Source organism: Aedes aegypti, chromosome 2 (genome assembly GCF_002204515.2).
Source record: "Aedes aegypti strain LVP_AGWG chromosome 2, AaegL5.0 Primary Assembly, whole genome shotgun sequence".
Classification (NCBI taxonomy): Eukaryota; Metazoa; Arthropoda; class Insecta; order Diptera; family Culicidae; genus Aedes; species Aedes aegypti.
In genome coordinates this window covers 391,067,211-391,087,613 of record NC_035108.1, presented here as the reverse complement: position 1 = coordinate 391,087,613, position 20,403 = coordinate 391,067,211, and the positions used below count along the sequence as shown (strand labels likewise).

The 20,403-nt window shown below is 36.7% G+C and overlaps 1 protein-coding gene across 4 annotated transcripts in view; it reads left to right on the top strand.

The window, feature by feature from the left end:
- The window catches only part of LOC5572817 (protein bark beetle), a 74,076-nt gene that overhangs the window by 16,107 nt on the left and 37,566 nt on the right, over positions 1-20,403 (top strand). For 2 of the 4 annotated variants that reach the window (XM_001654172.3, XM_021847006.1), the window contains exons 1-2: positions 119-343; positions 12,239-13,028. In XM_001654172.3, coding sequence (XP_001654222.2) covers positions 12,489-13,028 — 540 coding nt within the window. In that variant the 5' untranslated portion in view covers positions 119-343; positions 12,239-12,488. Of the gene's footprint in view, positions 1-117; positions 344-12,238; positions 13,029-20,403 lie in introns of those variants that run through there. The other 2 variants (XM_021847008.1, XM_021847007.1) reach the window with 2 other exon arrangements.

Below are 20,403 nucleotides of genomic sequence, written 5' to 3'. Positions count from 1 at the left end.
TCCAGACCCACCGTGATTGGCTTGTCGTTGTTTTTATTACTGGTAGACGACTCCCCCTCGCCGCGGACAATCCAACTTAGCGAGAAAGAGGCGCACAGCTCGATTCAAACCGTTCAGTTTGAGTCGTCACGTTGCTAGAGTCGGTAGTAGGCTTACATAGGTACGTTGTTGCATTCCACCTTGGGCGAGCTCGCGCGCGCGTCTCTCTATGAGGGAAGAACGTGGTTGCGCGGAAAACAATCTGTTGATTCGCTTTTCATAGTTTCGTTTAACGAGCCGAAGGATTTTCATCGTTTTTTTCCCGCACGCCGTCACCGTTACAATCCGCCAGTCCATGCTCAAGGTAAGGTGGACCATATTTGTATAAAAATAAAAAAAATCAACGTGTAAGAATCTTAAGTTACACTCTTCAAATGTGTTGATTTGGACCTCCAAAAGCTACTGTGAAAATTTAAGCGAAACCCGTCAACTCTCAGGGGGAGGTTGAAAATGTAATTAGAACCGTTTTGTCCCATATATTTGGTAAATTTTCCCATATAAACTTCAAGATTGTTTAGCTCCTCCTTGGAGCTGATAGATTCCGATCAAATTTCACAGTAACTTCTGGGGGACTGAATGAACAAGTTTGTTGTGTGCAACTTAATTTTTTTGCGGTTTGATCATAATGGGCCATCCTAATGCTCAAACACATCATCGGACAGCTGTGTGAACGAATGTTTTGCCGTGTTTTGTTTGTACCGTGATATTGATTAAACATGACTGGCGCTTCGGGGTAGTAGACAGACGCATACCGCAAACGTGACGTCGTCATCATCATCATCATGGGCGTTCGCGTTTGAATTCACTGCTTTTGCTGCAGTCTGTGAGTTGGATTGATTGAAAGAAAAAAAAGGTGTGTCCGGTGGTGAATCGCCTCAAGATCTTCGCGAGGGAGGTGATTTTGGTTCACGAAATAGCTGATAATTATTCTCAGCTTGTAGCTTTCAATCCGTGCTGAGATGCAATTTACACTAATTTTCCACTTCGGGGGAGGATATTGTTTCAATCTGTTTAGCCCATCGGATCGTATCGTGAAGACCTTTTGGTTTAACCTGGTGGAGTGAACGCGATGATTGTACGATGAGGTACGTGATGAAAGTGTCGCTTATTTGCGAAGTGGAGCGGAGAAATGCAGCAGTTGGAAACATTTTTTTCACTAAAAAGTGTGGCGTTTGTATAAAGTAATGTATAAAAAAACTGCTGCTGTCAGTTTTTGTTCACTGCGTTTGTGCATTGGTACTACAACAATCATTGTGGCTTCATCTTTTCTGGCGGAAGTGAATGTAAGAGACAGTAGCTATGGAGCATTTCCTGCTCAAAAAGCAAATCGCGTAGACGCTATCAACAATTCTCAAGGAGTTTTTCAAAAAATCCCCATAGAATCTTCAAAAGTTCGTATAAGGTTTCACACCAGTTAATACTACAGCATTTTTTTTCAATAATTCCTCTGATCATTTTTAACACCTCAGTCGTCGCGCTGTTGTATTTTGTACAACACTGGTGAAAAAAGCTCGCTTTTCGTTCACAACAGCAGCGTGGTGGTTCTGACGAACCGCGCGACGACTGGAAGGATAACTGAATCACACTCTAATTTCAATAAATTAGTTCTCCCGCGAGAGCAAACTCATTAGAGATCTGCTTCAACTTTCTCATGCTTGAGTTTTTCGTGCAAATTCTTCAATCACACTTAAGCCGCCAAAAATGATTCAGTCATAAGGCCCGTCAAAAAGTCTTGAAAACCTAATGTTGTTGTTTACGTTAGAAAGGATTACTATAATACTACCAGACTAACAAAAAATCATTGCTTTGTATGAGTAGGTAAGCTGTGGATATACGGGACAATGATTCAAACAGATGAGCCAACTCGTCCATTTTTTGGTTGCTGAGTTGTGTGATTGACAACACACGCATGAAAAATTTCAATCGTGGGTTATGAGAATTTATGTATCTCACAGCACTGATAATTTAGGCACAAAGTTCTTTCGGGATTTACTGTAATGTTTTTCGAGAAATTCCTTTACAAAATCATACAGAATTATTATCCCGAGATTTTTTTTTCATTATGGGCATTTTTTAAACATACACAACTTTTATCAGAGAAGGCTTCAGGATTTTCCTTAAAAATACCTCATGAATTTTTTTCATCAATTTTTAAAAAAATCCTCGTTATTTCCCTGGAGACATTCTTGGGCCATTCTCGACCAGCAGGATTTCAACTAAGGTTTTCTCTATGGATACCCAAATTACTCCCAATGTTTCGTCAGAAATTCATCCAGTATCTCATTGAGATTTTCTCAAGGAAATCTCCAAAGATTTTTTTTCCAGGCATTCACCCAAGAATGTTCTTCTTCTTTCTGGCATTACGTCCCCACTGGGACAGAGCCTGCTTCTCAGCTTAGTGTTCTTATGTGCACTTCCACAGTTATTAACTGAGAGCTTACTGTGCCAATGACCATTTTTGCATGCGTATATCGTGTGGCAGGTACGAAGATACTCTATGCCCTGGGAAGTCGAGAAAATTTCCAACCCGAAAAGATCCTCGACCGGTGGGATTCGAACCCACGACCCTCAGCTTGGTCTTGCTGAATAGCTGCGCGTTTACCGCTACGGCTATCTGGGCCCCAGGGCAAGAGGTCTACAAGTTCAAGCCTTAAGGCTAGACTGCAGTTCTCTTAAAAATAACATAAAAAGAAAAATCGAAAGCTATGGTTTTGAGAAAGTCGGCTTTATAGACAACTGTTACTATTCCCTGAAACTTCTTGCAATACATTATTTTTGACAAACGTACTGTTTTTGAGCTATAAATGTTCAAATAATAGAACATCTTTTATTTGATAGACCTTTTCGAAAATGAAGTTCAGGAAATTTGGGGTATGGGAGTAGTATGAACAATCGGTGAAGAATGGACACCCCCCCCCCTCCTGCATCTTTGCATGCGCGTATAATTTTACACTTATGATGCAAACAATATATAAGTTACTAGTTAGAAAAGTAAGTTATTCACTAAAATTTCAGAAAATTCTAAATCTTGATTACTTTTTCAAATTGACGTAAGTAACTTTCAAACGAGTTCGAGAAAATCAAGAATAAGAATCACAACCTGTCGTCTAAACCTGTTTTAAAATGAATCCCCTTTTCAACACTTAACATTTTTTTCGCCGTGTACATCGTTTAATGCATGCAATCAGCTCGTGTTAAAATACAACGTAATTTCTATTGTTTTCCACATAAATTGTATGACAAAACGATACACCGTTCCGTCCAGTTACTCTCGATTACTTTTTCAAATCGACGTAACTTTCATACGATTTGGAGAAAATAATTAAGAAGAATCACAACCTGTCTTCTAAAACTGAATTAAAATGAATAAACTTTTTTTCGCCGTGTATATCGTTTCAATTTTGCATACAACCAGCCCGCGTTCACTAGTTAAACTAGTTAGTTTGTATTATTTCCTACAAAAAATGATAAGCCGCTTCATACAGTTGATACGTTGAACTCTATGAAACTGCTTCTCTCTGAAGGCAATACAGTGCGGGAAAGATATATCGTTTGATACAGTTTCAAAATAAATTTTCATAACCTTCAATCTCGCATGTCTCGCGTGAATTGTTAGATAGGTCCTTTCGAAAAGATACGTGAGAATTGAGTTGAAATTTCTAGATTTTGCGCACAGATCTATAATGTCTAAAAGGATCTGTAGCAGTGTTTCAGCAACTGATAGAATTTCTAGTTTTTAGGAATAAGGAACCTATATGGGTATGTATTGTAAACATCATATCAAAAGAGCGATACAGAGAAATTAGCATAATTCTGGAACCTCCAAATTATTAGGGTAGTTTGCAAATTAATGTACAGGCTCAAACGTGCCAATTATTGCACACCTATAAGGAATACATGGGCTGTGCAATAATTGTTGCGTTTTTACCTGTGCAATAATTAGCAATCTACCCTAATGGTGTTACCGCAAAAATAAAAAAAAAGAAAGTTTTTAAATGATTTGCTCTATATTAAATATGATATAATAAAGCACTAAATCACACATGTATGTATTTGTTACAACTGTTCAAATAGGGTGTCGGTGCCAATAGTGGATTACCTAACAAAAAAAAAAATCATAACATGTTAACGAAAAGTCCTAAAAGAGATTTTTTAGTGTCAATCGAAAGATTTCAAGCTTTACTAGGGTAGACGCACCGGTTTTGACCATACGCCAGTTGTAGCCATAGTAGATTATACATCGTTTTACCTAGCCAATCAATGTGAAACCTTTTGTGTTCAGTAGACATAGCATTCACATAATAGAGCTATATTAATTTACTCGTCCGAATTGATCCAAACATAAGATAAATAATTATTTTCTTTATCATTTTAACTTACTCTCTACTTACTCTCTTAGGGTGGAGAGAGGAGACAGCTCACTGACAGTTTTCTTGCCTTCTTTGACCTCCGGCATAAAAATTAACAAGGCAGGCTCTTTACTTATGTAAATACCCAGTATGATTGTTAACATGTGACGTACCATAACCCCACAGTTATGGATCAAATAGTGTGGAGTCCAACCTATAAAATTCAATAAAACGACATGGAAAACGTAATATAAAAGCACGAATCGAATCGTTTCAAATTGGAACTTCGGTTAGTAAACTGTTTTGAGTGTAATATTTACATAGGATTGCATAAAAATTAAAAATTGTATCGGTTCCTGAAAACCATATTATGGATCAATTTTCATATTATGGATCAAAATGTGACATATTACGGATCAGTGCGCAAAATCAAGAGATTTTCAATTCAATGCATCTGTATTGCATGGTATAGCGAAAGTTAACAATGTGCCATATATTACTGCAAAAAATAGCTGTGTTAGAGCTGGAAACCAGGGTAAAATGGCCATTTTTTGTGATACTGCATTGTAGTAACTGAGACATGAACTGTTTTCGCTATACACCAAGTTTACCACCCATTTTTGTCTGCTAAAAAATGAAATATACAAACCTTGATGTTTTATTAGTTTTATCCTTAGTGCTATTGTCTGAAAATGTCGAATCCAATGCACAAAATAGCAGAAATTTACATTCTTTGGAAACGATCCATAACCGTGGTAAACGATCATTTCCTGGTCCATATTATGGATCACTTGTTAGAAGTGCTAATATTCGATATTTAGAATCAACAATCAAGAAAAATGTTTTCCAAAGATGAATTCATACTAAATCGAAGCGAACGAGCATAAAATATGTTATAACATTTGAATTTTACCACCTGTGGGAGCTTATGAATGCTGACGGCACTTCTTACAGAAAACGACCATATAATGATAGCTGTGTGGTACCAACTAAACATTTGCCAAATACACCGTTATTTAGCGGTCGAATGTTGTGCTTAACATTACAAATGGTAGAAGACAAATAGTATAAATAGTTATGTTGGTCAAAATCATAATCACTTTTTGTTGTTCACTATAAAAAAGGATATGAATGTAAAAAAAATATAGCAGTTTACCAACACACAACTACATTCAGGTATTCAACTTTTAAAAATATTAAATCATCGAAAAACACCTATAAATATAATAACGTTTACTTGAATTTTGACGGTTCTTCACGTTCTGTGCCCTTCGAATGTGTAGGTTTTCCAGTGACAGTTGGTGACAAGTTCCCTTGACTTTTGGGAGGTCGCAATCTAAGCCAGCTGTCTCCTCTCTCTCAGCATGCACCTAATCTGGCCAGGCTACTACTAACTTGGCCACTCGCATAAGAAATCAATGTGTCTGACCAATTTTGGAACCGAAGCTTAATCTTTGGCCGAAACTGGTTCTGATAACTAAGTTGCGATATTTTTCATACATAATTTAGATTGAAAGCTTGCGTTTGACATATTTGTAGTTTAAATAAGGCTTCCTACATATTTTCTCTAACGTTGGCCAAAACCGATGCTTCTTCCCTATAAGTTGAAATAAAAAAAACAGTGTTAATATTATGTTTTTAGCATAAAATCGCTTGAGCAACTATTGGTACACGTGTTCCAGTAGTTGCGCAAGTACTTCAGTAGTGGCCGTTCGGTAATGATGCAAGGAATTTCAAACAAAATGGTTGATTTTTACAAAGGCTTACACTTTTACCTTCAAAGCAGCAACTTTCGTATGAAGCATAAATATCATATGTAGGAATTTTCTTCATTTTTATTCATCGTTTAAAAAAAAAAACTGCTTCCAAGTTGGTCCACTACTGGAACACGACGCACACGATAGGCCGAAATCGTGAACTTAATTCAGTAGCACTCTTAAACGTGATTTTTCTGGAATAGTGTCTTCGGACGAAAATTTTCTAAAAAAAAAGCGCATATATTGGCAGTAAATGTTAATTCGCAACTTTACCGTAGGCGGCACTGTAAAATTAAAATTTCTGAAATGGCGATCATTAATAATAGTGTCTTTGGCAAAGTTCTAGATAATTTAAATACAAACAACTTTGCCAAAGACACCTAGTCTGTTTCTAGTCACATTTACAAATCATAGAGGTATTTTATGAACGACCTCCAAAAAATTTTTTTCTCGAATATTTTGAAAATGTGAGGTTTTCGGTAGCAATATTGTTCTACAATATTGAATCATTTTCTCGAAGACACTATGGTTCTAAACTGTAAGGGAAAGCAATTATATTAATTTAAGTGCAAATATCAGTCACTTTTGGGGGTCGTATATTTTTTCGGGTGGCAAGTGGTGGCAGATGAAACGCTCTGGGATTGAAAAAATATATATGATTATCCACGAGTATCCCTTTCAGTTAATGGGATTTTCATCAGAGTCTTTGCCTTAAGTTGCGAATTAACATTTACCGCCAATATGTGCGCTGTATTTTAAGAAAATTTTCATCCGAAGACACCATTCCAAAAAATCACGTTTAAGAGTGCTACACCATTCCAAAAAATCACGTTTATGAGGGCTACACGTTTAAGTTCACGATTTCGGCCTATCAAATACTGTACGACGGCAATTACTGGTGCTAGGGAGCTGAATTTTTACGAAAACCTAATTATTTATATGAGTTTTGATAAGATAAAAAGCTGAAATTTGGCAAATCGACTAAAATAGAGGCGATCTATCCACTTAAACAACCTGTCCAATCTACCGGTACATTACAACCATTGGCACCGACACCCTATTGAAAAATAATTAAAATTGTAGAATCAAAAGAAAAGTTTATCGAAGATTTTCATTACATTTCATTTTCATCCATAGATCTTGCATAAAGGGATGTCAAGGATTGTTCAAATATTACGGAAGGCAACAGGGGTGGGATAGCCGTAGCGGTAAACGCGCAGCTATTCAGCAAGACCAAGCTGAGGGTCGTGGGTTCGAATCCCACCGGTCGAGGATCTTTTCGGGTTGGAAATTTTCTCGACTTCCCAGGGCATAGAGTATCTTCGTACCTGCCACACGAAATACGCATGCAAAAATGGTCATTGGCATAGTAAGCTCTCAGTTAATAACTGTGGAAGTGCTCATAAGAACACTAAGCTGAGAAGCAGGCTCTGTCCCAGTGGGGACGTAACGCCAGAAAGAAGAAGAAGAAGAACAGGGGTGGGAGGGGGAGTTGCATTATTTTACGTTTCATACACAAATTTTAAATGTTCCAAACAAAAGCTGTTATGTGGGGAAGGGAGGGAGGCTAAAATTGGAAAATTCAGCGTTACGTAATATTTGAATCATCCCTAAGTGAACAGTGGAGTGGTATATGAGCATAAGTGATAAAAAAATAACAAACATTTCCAATAAAAAATAGCAAACATTTCCAATTGAGATGCTGAAGTTAACGTTTATTATGTCATAATCTTTTTTTTTTTTGTCACTCAAACCCCTTTGCTTCTGACCCCCTCAATATGCTGTTTTCATCTCTAAATCGTATGATGCTTGAATAAGGCAAAATATATAAAAATCTGCCTCTGTTAGTTCTTGTTCACTGCATTTGTGCATTGGAACCACAACAATCATTGCGGTTTCATCTCTTTTGAGGGAAGTACATGTAACAGTCAGCAGCTAAAGTAGGTGTGCAAGTGTATAAAAATACTTACTAGAAGAATGGTCAAGCCAGCAGTTATGAACAAGGTTTTTCATAATATTTTGTCCGTCCGTTGTCTGCAGACCAGAAATTAAATTTACTCACGCTTTTCTCACTGTTGGTGGTGACTGAACTGTTTGCTTCTGTGGCTTGACTTCACTTTCGAAACAGTCTCGGGTTGTATTGTGTGACCCGAGTTAATAAGCTGCAGATTTCCCACGACACAGCGTCAAGCTGGTTGGAATAAGCTGCGTATTTCAATATGATCATGATGTAAGATCTATGATGTAAGGTCAACATTTTCAATGCAATGTCGAGAATCTAATATTGTTTGTGACTAATTATAGTTTAAGATTGTTTTGCAAAATGATTCAATACAACTTCCATCAAATTTGAAGCATTATTCTGCAAAATTTGCTAATCTTCTATAGGAATCGCCATGGAAAGCGTGAAAAGAGCATTTGGAGTTCAATAGATACACTCACGCGTATTCCGAGACGTCTATTGGATTTGTAAAGGAATGTATTATTATAAAGGAGCTGCTTGTGAGACCTCTAGAGAAATTTCTGGAAGAGTGGCGGAATAAATACCTTCAAGGTTCAATAGAGGATTCCCTGGAGGAGTCACTGGAAAATTCGTGACTTTTATAATTTACCGCAGAAAAATTGCATAAACGAAAAAATGCCTTTTCTACTACATATGAAATATGCTGTGTATGCGTGAGTTAGGAATAAAAAATCCCTCCGTTACCAGGAAAATTAAAAACACACAAACTTCATTTCGTCTTTGCAAATTGGTTTTGAATCCCTAACATCTAGTCTAGTAACCTTTGATAATAGGTGTATCGACATACGGAGAGAAAAACGGGAATGAAAATTATATCGAGATAGGGAGATATCGAGATGAGTAGGATATCGAGATATGGAGAGTTAACATGTATGCAGAATGGAGGGATCGAAAACATCATCGACCGACATAGGTAGAGATATCCAGATGTGGAGAGTTGACTGTAGTAAAAAAAAACACTCAAAGAAATACTTTAAAAAATTAAAGAGGAACTTTCGAAGGGCTTCTGTATAAATCCCTGGAGAAATTTTTGGATGAACTCTTAGAGGAATCTCTTGGGGAATTATTGATGAACGGCAAGAACTTTTTTTAGGTGTCCCAATTTCTGATGCAATCTTATTTAAGCTATTGAAACTTTATAATGCACCGTTAAAACAAATTTGGTAATAAATTACTAATACCTTTAAACGGAGTGCTTCGTGAAGCCCAAGCAGGACAGTTCGGTTTTGCGTCGTCCGATTGATTTTTCTGACGGATTCGCGCGTATTTTCGTTGCCGGAGAATTTTTTTCCCCTGTTTTGGAGCGTCTTGCTGGGTAGTGCTTCGTGAAGCCCAAGCAGGACAGTTCGGTTTTGCGTCGTCCGATTGATTTTTCTGACGGATTCGCGCGTATTTTCGTTGCCGGAGAATTTTTTTCCCCTGTTTTGGAGCGTCTTGCTGGGTAGTGCTTCGTGAAGCCCAAGCAGGACAGTTCGGTTTTGCGTCGTCCGATTGATTTTTCTGACGGATTCGCGCGTATTTTCGTTGCCGGAGAATTTTTCCCCTGTTTTGGAGCGCCTTGCTGGGTAGTGCTTCGTGAAGCCCAAGCAGGACAGTTCGGTTTTGCGTCGTCCGATTGATTTTTCTGACGGATTCGCGCGTATTTTCGTTGCCGGAGAATTTTTTCCCCTGTTTTGGAGCGCCTTGCTGGGTAGTGCTTCGTGAAGCCCAAGCAGGACAGTTCGGTTTTGCGTCGTCCGATTGATTTTTCTGACGGATTCGCGCGTATTTTCGTTGCTGGATTTTTTTTCCCTGTTTTGGAGCGCCTTGCTGGGTAGTGCTTCGTGAAGCCCAAGCAGGACAGTTCGGTTTTGCGTCGTCCGATTGATTTTTCTGACGGATTCGCGCGTATTTTCGTTGCCGGAGAATTTTTTCCCCTGTTTTGCAGTAGTGTGTGTTCCTTTGACTGCGACGCTTGCTCCTGCGGGGCGGGTGATGCGGTCAGGATCGAACGTGTTACGCGTGGAGTGCAGTGAAAATGTGTATAGTGTTTTACGGAAACCCCAGTGCAGCGACGGAGAAAAACTGCTTCACATCCTGGTAAAATCGTTCTTTATTATTGTTTACTTTACTCACTTATTACCAATTCAAACTAAATACGTGCCAGGGTCGAAAATATAATTTTCGATTCGGGAAGTGTAAAAACATTGCATATATCCATTTGATATCTGGATGTTTTTATGCGGGGCTTACTGTAAATAAAAATGACCTCAGAATGTGTGTGTATTTACTGCCATTCTTGAAATGGGTCGTTGGAATTTCAGTAGAGCTATCACCTTTCATCTCCTGGGCTAAAATTGTCTGCAGATATAAAGATATCGAAGGGTATCATTAAATACATGCATACAATTTTCTTCCATAAAAGCACTGCCGGCCAGTGGGAGGTGGATTGTATCACACACACACACACACACAAATTACTAATACCTTTAAACGATCATTCCTATATTAAAACAAACAATTGTTTAGTGTTTCAATATACTACAATTTACGAACAGTTGTACAATAAATTTCCTCGTGTACCGTACAGATCGAAAGCTACATTAACTTCAATTGTCGATCCAAAGATATTATCAATTTTCCATCACAATTTAAGTTTTTATTTCCCTTTTGTTTCCATTGGTAAGTGGGTCAAAACGCTCCTCACTCCACAACTGCTAGTGCTAGGTACAGCTAAGACTCCCGCACATCTGCGACGAAGAGAAGCTCAACGGAAAGCAGTTCAATCAGATGGCTCTTCCCTACATTGCTGCATACTTCAATGGAAAAGACTCCAGCTTCATAGCTGAAACCGAACACCTCAACCTCAAAATAGCTTCAAATAGGTTAGGGAGGAAGGGGCGCTCAGCTCAGGAGAGTTGGAATGGAAGTTTTGACCGACAACCATCACAGATCACGAATAGCAGCACAAGCGAAGAGCTTTACGAAGGCCTTTTAAATATGCGCGGCTGATCTGCATGAGTCATCACCGTCCATGGATGACGAAGCTCCGGATCCGGTCTCTATCGAGTAGAAACGATCGGATTTCGCTGCTTGCTATTTTATGAATCAAATGAATGCATTCTGCTCAACGCAATTAGCTTTCTACCATGAATGATGATTTTAAGGGCTACAATGCTCAAACAACACTGTAACTTTGTTTTTCACCCCCTATTGAAAGTTGTGCTTGCAAGCCTAAATTAACTGTCGCATAGCGGCTCCATGTAAACTCCTTGTTCGGAAGTAACTGTAGTGCCACTCTACACAGTATCTGCGCTCTACATGTTACACAACACTTATCATTTGGCGCACCCTTAAATTATGTTCCAGTTAGCTACACACCGTTGCTTACTGTTCATAGTTTTCACTTACGTGTGTAGTCAGAGATTTTGTGCACTACTGTGTCGTTAATCAAATTTCACCTGAAGGCTTTTGGTTGGCATTGGCACAGGGCTGGTGGCAAGTCTCTATTTGAAGATTTGCTCACTAGTTTAATATTAGTCTCTAAGAAGTTTCTATTTTAAAGGAAGGTCTCTATGGGTCTTTTTTAACAAAAATTGGGCTCTGAAAGCTCACATAAGTTATTTTTAATGATTCTGTTTAAAGTTTGGTTTATTTTCAAGTTTGTATAAATTCCAAGGATCTTAGGAATCCCCTGGAAATTCCATTTTTTTATCCCTTTTTTCGTATAAATTGGAATCCCTACTGGTCAGATTCCTTCAGGAATCAATCTCGAATCTCCTGGTATACTTGTAGGGTTTCTTTTTGTTACCTTGGTTCCGCTTTGATATCTGTTATGTTCATATTTGGTCTCTCATTTTGTTCCTATTGGTTTAATTTTTTGTTCCGTTTTGGTCTCTTTCTGATTTGATTATTCGGGCAAGAGGTGCTATTTTCAAGACCCTCAGTCATTACCAGCCCCGTATTGGGGGTTCATCAACCAACACACCGTTCGTCACACATGTTCCTATCTGTGTTCTTTGCTGTTTTATCGCGAACATTACCCGTACTAATGAAGGTTTTTTTCTATATTTGTGCCTTTATCAATCTAGGGAATCGCCTCGCCGATGCGCATGAAGGTGTCACTGCCAGTCTACGCCTCGTCGCACTCATGAAAAGAGCTGCATTCAAACAGTGCCTATTCTACTGTCGTCAGTATTGTGTGCCTCGGTGCTAATGTGTGCCTTAAATGGGAAAACGTGTTAAGTGCAATTCAGATTCCAATATAATGCAACGAGGCAATTAGAAGAAGATCTCGATTCAAACCCCCGAAAAAGTAGCGAAACGAAAAATCGAATTGTGATGATGAATCGAAAGTGTATCGAAAGTGATATTAATTTTGATTCGAAACGACCGAGTATGGCTCGGAGAAGCGTGGGAATGCGGATCTGTTGGAAGAATCGGTGGAAGCCCAAATGGCTGGCAATAGTGTTTTTAGTGTTCAGTAATGTAATGGTGACAGTGACCAGGTGTCAAGAATTCGGGGAAAGTGCTTTCAATCATCCGGATCGTGATTTTGAGCACGTTGCGGTGGAAAATAGGGAAATCATTACTAATCATATACCCACAAGTGAAAATGGAGGTGGAGGAGGTGCCGGTAGTGACGATGAGTCACGTTATAAGTACGATAGTGTAGCGGGGTCTGAGGGAGAAGTGCATTATACAGAGATTTCCGGGGATGTGGTACTTGGAGAGAAGCACCTGAGAGCATCCGATAGTCCTTATTCACTACGGACGGATCTGGAGGTCGAACGGAAGGCAAGGTTGATCATCGAGCCGGGGGTTACAATATATGTAGCGCCTATGGTCGGAATCACCGTTCGAGGTTCACTGGTGGCATTGGTGAGTGTTGGTGTTTCTTATCTTATCTTATCTGGGGCATGATTCGATGAAGGGGGTTGTGGAAGCGTGTATTGCTGTGTGATGATTGTGTGTTTGTTATGAAATCGATTCGTTTTGTGTACACAACACTTGTCGCTGTTTGATATGAGCTCGTGAGGTTTCTGGTCTTCAGCACACACAACCGCGGAGTGATATGCTATCGTTTAAGGTAACAGGTGCACCGAACCTTGGGTTGACACAGGGCAGGGCGCATGGTATGTTTGTTTGAAAAACTAAAAGGTAGCATTCAATCACAGAAGGGTTTTGTATATTTAAGTCTTTAGCAAATATATATCGGTAAACTAAAAAAAAGTTAATCCAATAATGATGCCGTACTTTTTAATCCCTTTTTTCGTTAAATATATATTAAACATCCTTATTGATTTATCCTTTTCTTCATAGGTTAAAAAGTTAATTCATGAATTTCACTCTGAGACATTTTCTAACTTCTTATGATATAAACAGAATAATGAAGGGCATTTGCCCTGCAAGAGGAGTTCAAAACGCTACTTAGTTTATCTGCTTCGCTAAGCTAACGGCTTAGGATAGACCCGATTAGCAAAATGCAGAAAATTTCTATTTAAATCATGACTATTATTCATGAATTCGTGACATAATATAAACATTTTTCAATCGTAACAAACAAATAAGGGCGTTCAGGTCATAAAGCAAATCTATCCGTTGATTTGTTCATCTTAATCAAAGCGTTCCTTACGATTGGTGATGTCTTCCAGTGAATTTTTGTTTTTGGTTACATGTGATTTAGAGACCACCTTCAAAACTTAACCATCTTGCATTCCCGAGAGTTGCTTTATTATTTCACGACCCAATGTATCTACCAGTGCGATTAGGTATTCTAATGCATCAGCGCATGTCGATTTTCATACAAAATGCTCAACTATAGCATGCTCTAGTTTTGTTCCCTTTCAGACAATCGAGATCCACCGAACAACAAACATGTTCATTTCTGTAACCACAAAATTTAAATTTTTAAGCCCCTTTCAGAAAGTGAGGCACTAGGTTAAATTTTTCAAAAACAAAAACAGTTTTTCATTTTGATTTTCTTCTTCTACAATCATTTTGAACATTTTTGGTTTGGGTGTATGTTTGTTAAGTTAGTGGAAGATGTTCAAATAGTAAGTGATATTCATTCATATATATCAAGAAATCAATGTCAAGGAGAAATTCCATCCATTTTAAAACTGCTATTATTTAGAAAAATGTCACCTAACATCTCACTTTCCGGCAGGGGCTGAGAAAAAAAAAATTTTGTGTTTACAAAATTGAACATACAGTCAACTTTCGTTAGTTGCACTAAACCTGTAGCCCACCTAGTGAAAGACTTTCACTAATCGGGCTGAGTTTTTAGCCTTCAAAATATTGAATACAATAGAAATTCAGGGCTACCAACATTGATAAATCGAGCTTCATGTAAAAAAGTGGCGTTTATCTTCGTTTTAAGTGCTATAGCCCACCTAACGGGAGCCCAATTAAAACGAAGCCCACTTAAAGATAGTGCAACAAACGAAATTCCACTGTAATTGTAATTTTGAGAAAATTTCAGCTCAACTGCTTGACAGGAAACAACACTAAAGCAAGGCAAAGTTGAGCATTTTGTATGGAAAATTACATGCGCTACAATTATGTAGAACAGCGCTGTGCGTGCAAACACAGTCAAATAGACGTCACATTCTCATAATTATTGTTCATCTTTTTAACGGTCGATTTAAATATATGGTAGGTTGTCAATACACCACCCGCAGCGCTCGCATTGTATTTGACGTTTACACACTACAACCATCTTTAGCATAGGGCGTACATTTTCATTGCGATTTGTTCTAAGAGTTACCGATTTATATTACGGACACTTAAGGCTTCAGTGAAGTACAACTAATCAAAACACATATCAATTGAATCGTTCTGTATGAAACTTTAGCGTAATCATCCCAGACAACCAGAAGTCGCAAGAAAGTTCACGTAATAACTCAACTACATCAAAACCGCAAAACACGGTGGATAAAATTGACATACTGATGAGTTTCCTCGCATAAAACGCTTTTTTCTGAGTTCATTTGTACATTTTGTTTCGTCCCGTACACTCGTACAAAGTAAATCGAATCAATCCGTAGCAGCTGTCAAATCAACATTTGTTATCATAAGTTAAGTCGCATAAGATCACAAGTTAGTTCGGTAGAAAATTTACACTCTCGTATTGTATGCTATAAATCATCACATACAATATGCATAATATATTTCGCCTCCACTTTTGTACGTAGAAGGCCTTTTCGTGACATCTTATAAGTAAAATTTTGCACATACAAAGCCTCCAGGTGATTTCGTCATACGTACATTTTGGTTGTCTGGGATGCCTTGCAAACACTTAAATTTCGAATGGTGGGTGAAGATTTGGATTCCACATTTTGAATTCATTATAATAAATAGAAATATTCGGCCTCTTCTAGATTTTTATGCCGGACACAGCCACACTTTTGCTTCCGGAATATACACTTCGATTCGAATTCCGGACAGCTCTTGAAAAACACAATTAGAATAATTAAATTATTGATTAAACACACTAAGCCGTTAGAATGACGTTAAAACTAGTTGGTAAATTTTCATGGATTGCTGTATAAAATGTTTATTAAAATCATCTTTCAAATTGGAAACTTTTTAATGGCAAATAGTGATACCTTTCGAGTGAAATCTTTCCCATATAAAGTAGAGTGTCCGGAATTTGAAGCTGTCCGGGATTCGAATCAAAACGGTACGTCTTTTTTCAGTTGTGCAAGCTTTCTTACACGGATATTTATTTTTTGTACATACTACTTAGGTCCAAATTGACATTGCTTTTTGTATGACGATATTTTTGGCTACGCTCTTCTGCAATCTCTTAGAAAACGTTTATGAACAACTTTGTCGAAGACACTTTTTATAGACATTTACATTGGAAATTTCGATTTTAGAAAATCAATTCTTATCTAGCCAGCACATTTGTGTTTTGTTCAAAAATAATTAGTATAATTTGTTTTTACCAAATCTTTCGCCGTGGTGTGTTCAAGTACATTGCATCAATGATGATCCACCTATTTTTTTGTTTCAAATTTAATTTTGCTTTGTTAGAGAACACTTGAAAAAATGGTAAAATTTGAAAAAATCACGTACTTTTCTTTAAATGGAAACAACATTATGAAGTCATAACTTTTCAGATACTTTGAATAGAAATAAAAATAACACATTTCACAATTACGGAGGTTAGACCTCTAATCTCTTAGATAGGCAACATAAATTTTAAATTTAAAAATGTTTAGTGTAAAAATAAGTGATAATCTGATCAAGAATTCTATCGTTACTGATAATTTTTTTTCAGATTTTTAGTCGCTCAAAAATAATGCGATTTGTGCAGAACTGATACCGTGATGCATCATTACCCGGACTTTTAAGCAAAACCAAATGTTCAAACACTTTTTTCATTAGGTTTTCTTCAGATTTAGTTTAAGTGTTATTATACTACATCAGATCTTGGGAGTAATGATGAATTCCATGGTGACAACTACTATAATGGAATGAAATTCGTTTAAATAATGTTGTATGTCTTGTCCATAAATCCGGACATCAGATGCAAGCTTTGGCTTTACATCCGGACACTACTGAATCAACATCCGGAAAGCTGCATTTTACCCCTTAAAATTCGTGAATTAATTCGTAAAAGATGTATCAATTCAGTTTGAAATAACAGTCATAAGAATTTCAACCATGCATGGCCTCTAGAATGTTTTATAGAGCTTTATGTAAACGAATTTATGTCGTAATTACCTCTCATGAAACTGACGGTATCCAATTGAAGGTAGCTTGTTCAAGTTGCAACCACGAAACTACATTCACGTAGCTTATTTTAGTATTAAACACAATTCTGAGAATTCACGACACTGTGCATGAATATTTTTCAAGTTTTCACGTAGAGATATTTTACAAATATTCACACACGCTGGAAAAACACAGGGTTTTAGTACGATGTCCGGATTTCAAGTCTCTTGCACATAATTCCGGACAGCAGTTTTTAACGCCAATTAATGTATATTCACACAATATTTCATGGCAATTGTGTTGTCAGATTGTTAAATTATCACGTCGTTCATTTGTATGAAAATTTGCTAAAAAGTAATCGACAATTACACGTCATGATACTTTTGCGTGATTGATAAACACATACACTTGCACTGTAGAAGAATGACCTTCAACTGGAGGAACATTTTGGTATTTGTTTTCTATTATTTATTTTCAAATGGTAACTAGATTTTAAATTATAGTGAAATGATCAGCATCATTATAAGTTGAAACTATGAATATAATCCAGCAGTTTAATATTCAATTATACCTTTGATTAATGAATAATATACGAGTGTCTGGATATTTATACCGTCCGGATTTTGATTCATCATGGTAAGAGATGCTTCAAAGAAATGTTACGTCATCGACGTAACGTTAATGAAATTATTCACTCAAAATTCGCAATCTAATCTTGTTAAATACAGTACCGTCAAACGGGGTATCTTGCAACAGGGGTGAAACTTGTAACACTTCGACATGTAACCGAATTGTCATTTCGTTCAGCATTGAGTTTATTTATTATTATTTATTATTATAATTTATTCCGCCGTGCATTGACTTTAGGAATACAACAGAAGATTTTGGCAAGGGTTTGGGCATTGTTTCTTTTTTGGTTGGTTTGCTGGAGGTGGAAATCATATTACACATTGAATTGTATGAAATTAATGTTTAAAAACGCTCCTCGTACCTCAAAAACGGTAGAAATATGTCATTCGAGGCATTTACTATCAGTTGCAGTACTTAGTAGTGTACAAATTGACAATATAAAAGTTTTGATAATTTGATGCTTAAACATTATAAAAATTCAAAAACGATGTTCACTACCCTTATGGGGTAACTTTCAACAGCAATATTGATCTCATTTGTTTTATATTTCTTGCCGTTGGTCATCGAAAACAAATGAAAAGGGAAAATTGAACGTATATTTGTCCAGTAACATTACAATTTGAGTACCTCAATCAATTCAATGCACTTTTGGTACTAAATATTAAAATATTTACATAAATCTCATTATTATTAGATGCAAGTGAAATTCGCAAATTGATCGTTAAAATTTTTTTGATAAGTCATATAAATTATCTTCGAAAAAGATTTGCTATAAAAAATAATGACTAAAAATGTCAAGATCTTTCAAGAATTGTTAAAAGAATTTGCATTGTGTTATTATTACGGCCGTTTTCAAGGATTCAAGGAAAGAACATACAAAGAACCATTTGTAGAGCCCACCAAATATTTTGTGTGTGAATCATAGAAATATTTACTGAACAATTGACATAAATTATGCCAAAACAATTATTAAAAATCCATTAGAATACTAATAAGAATCCATTGAAATTGGCAAAAAATCCATTGTGAATTTCTAATCAAGTTATAGTTAGTTATAGCACTATGAATCCATAAAAATTTCAAAAGAGACCATGAAAAAATATCAGTTTGCCAAGTTTGTACTATCTCTTCTGATAGCTTCGAAATGAATAAGTCAAAGCGTTCCCTGTGTAATACATTTAAAAACAGCAGAAGAAAATGCAATGAATTTAATGAGAGTCGGACAAGAAACTCTCCAATATTTTTCAAAGTTTTCATCAACACTTAAGATTTTGAGGAAATGCAAAGAGAACAGCGCTGCTCCAAAGAAAGAAATCTAGTGAGCACTTCTTTCTTTCAGATTCTTATTGAAAAATGCTTTATAGAGCATTAAAAGAATTTATTATTGGTTTCATTAAGCATATTTACCATAGATCAAAAATAGATGATATTGGCAATAGCTCTTATTTAAAACTTTTTTAATTTTCATTTACTTTTTTTTGTTGCAATGGCTTCACGAACCCTTCGAGTGGTCAACTCTGCCCCCTAGGGGTCCGCGGACCTGCGGTTAGGAAACGCTGTTCTAACTTGCTGTTCGGATTTCTCAAAAAATAGAACAATAGTTATTACTAAAAATTTCAATAACAATTCCTTCACGAATTTCTCTGGGACTTCGCTAGAGATTTTGCTTATCATTTTTGCTAACAACTTTTCCTGAAGATCTTTTAAAGATTAAATAAAAATTAATCAGAAAATAATACCAATGTTTTGATTGTCAACAGGAACTATAACAAAAAAATGTGATATTGATTTCTTAAGGATTTAATCTGAAATTTTGTTTTATTTATTTTTATGTTAAAATTTATTCTGTCATTACTCTAATTATTTTCTCTCTGCTGGAGACATTTTTGATGGACCTTTGTAAAAATTTATGTAGAGATCTCTGGATGAAGCTTTTGACGAATTCTTCATTTTATGCTTTTTTTTTCGATATTCTAATTACAGCCTTTTTTTCTTGGTATTACTTCCCCACTGGGACAAAGCGTGCTTCTCAGCTTAGTTTTCTCACGTGCACTTCCACAGTTATTAACTTAAAGCTTTCTTTGCCAATGTTGCCTTTTTTGCATTCGTATATCGTGTGGCAGGTACGATGATACTCTATACCCAGGGAAGTCAGGGAAATTTCCATTACGAAAAGATCCTGGACCGACCGGGAACCGAACCCAGACAGCTTCAGCATGGCATTGCTTTGTAGCCGCGGACTATAACTACTCGGCTAAGGAAGGCCCCTAATTAGAGCCCATATGGGAATTACTTTTAGTTTTAGCATCGCGGATACTTTGATGAATCTATGTAGGAATTCTAAGGAAGTAGTTTCTTGTATTAATTCTGAAAGAATCTCTCTTCAAGCGAAAAAGTAGAGTAAGAACAATTCAGCCAGAAGCAACAATAGCGTTCTAATCGACTCTACCAAAACTTTATCTCTATTTCTTATAAGTCATTCCGCACAGTAGCGATTCCAAATGTTAGAAGTATTATCATTTAAAAAAATAAAGGCTTGTAATGTAAGATAAATTTATCACCTTTTGAAGAAATTTGGGCGATAAATTTGAAAATCACTATTTCTAGTCTGGTGTTTGAGAGTTATATTCGGAAAAACTTAAAATAACCTCCATGCACCTGTGACAGTTTCTTTTTGAAATGTTGAACTAGATCTGGGGCTTATTCTCATGCGCTTTTGATTCAACACATTAATACGCATGGTTGACACTACTGCACCATTTTCAAGCAAGTTCGTAATAAGTTAGGCTGTGTATTTAATTTTGGGCCACTAGCAAAGTGCTTGCTTAAGTCAACTCAAGTAGAGGTTAGTTTTGTTACGCCGAACATAAATTAAGTAAATTAAATTACTTGAGATTGTAAA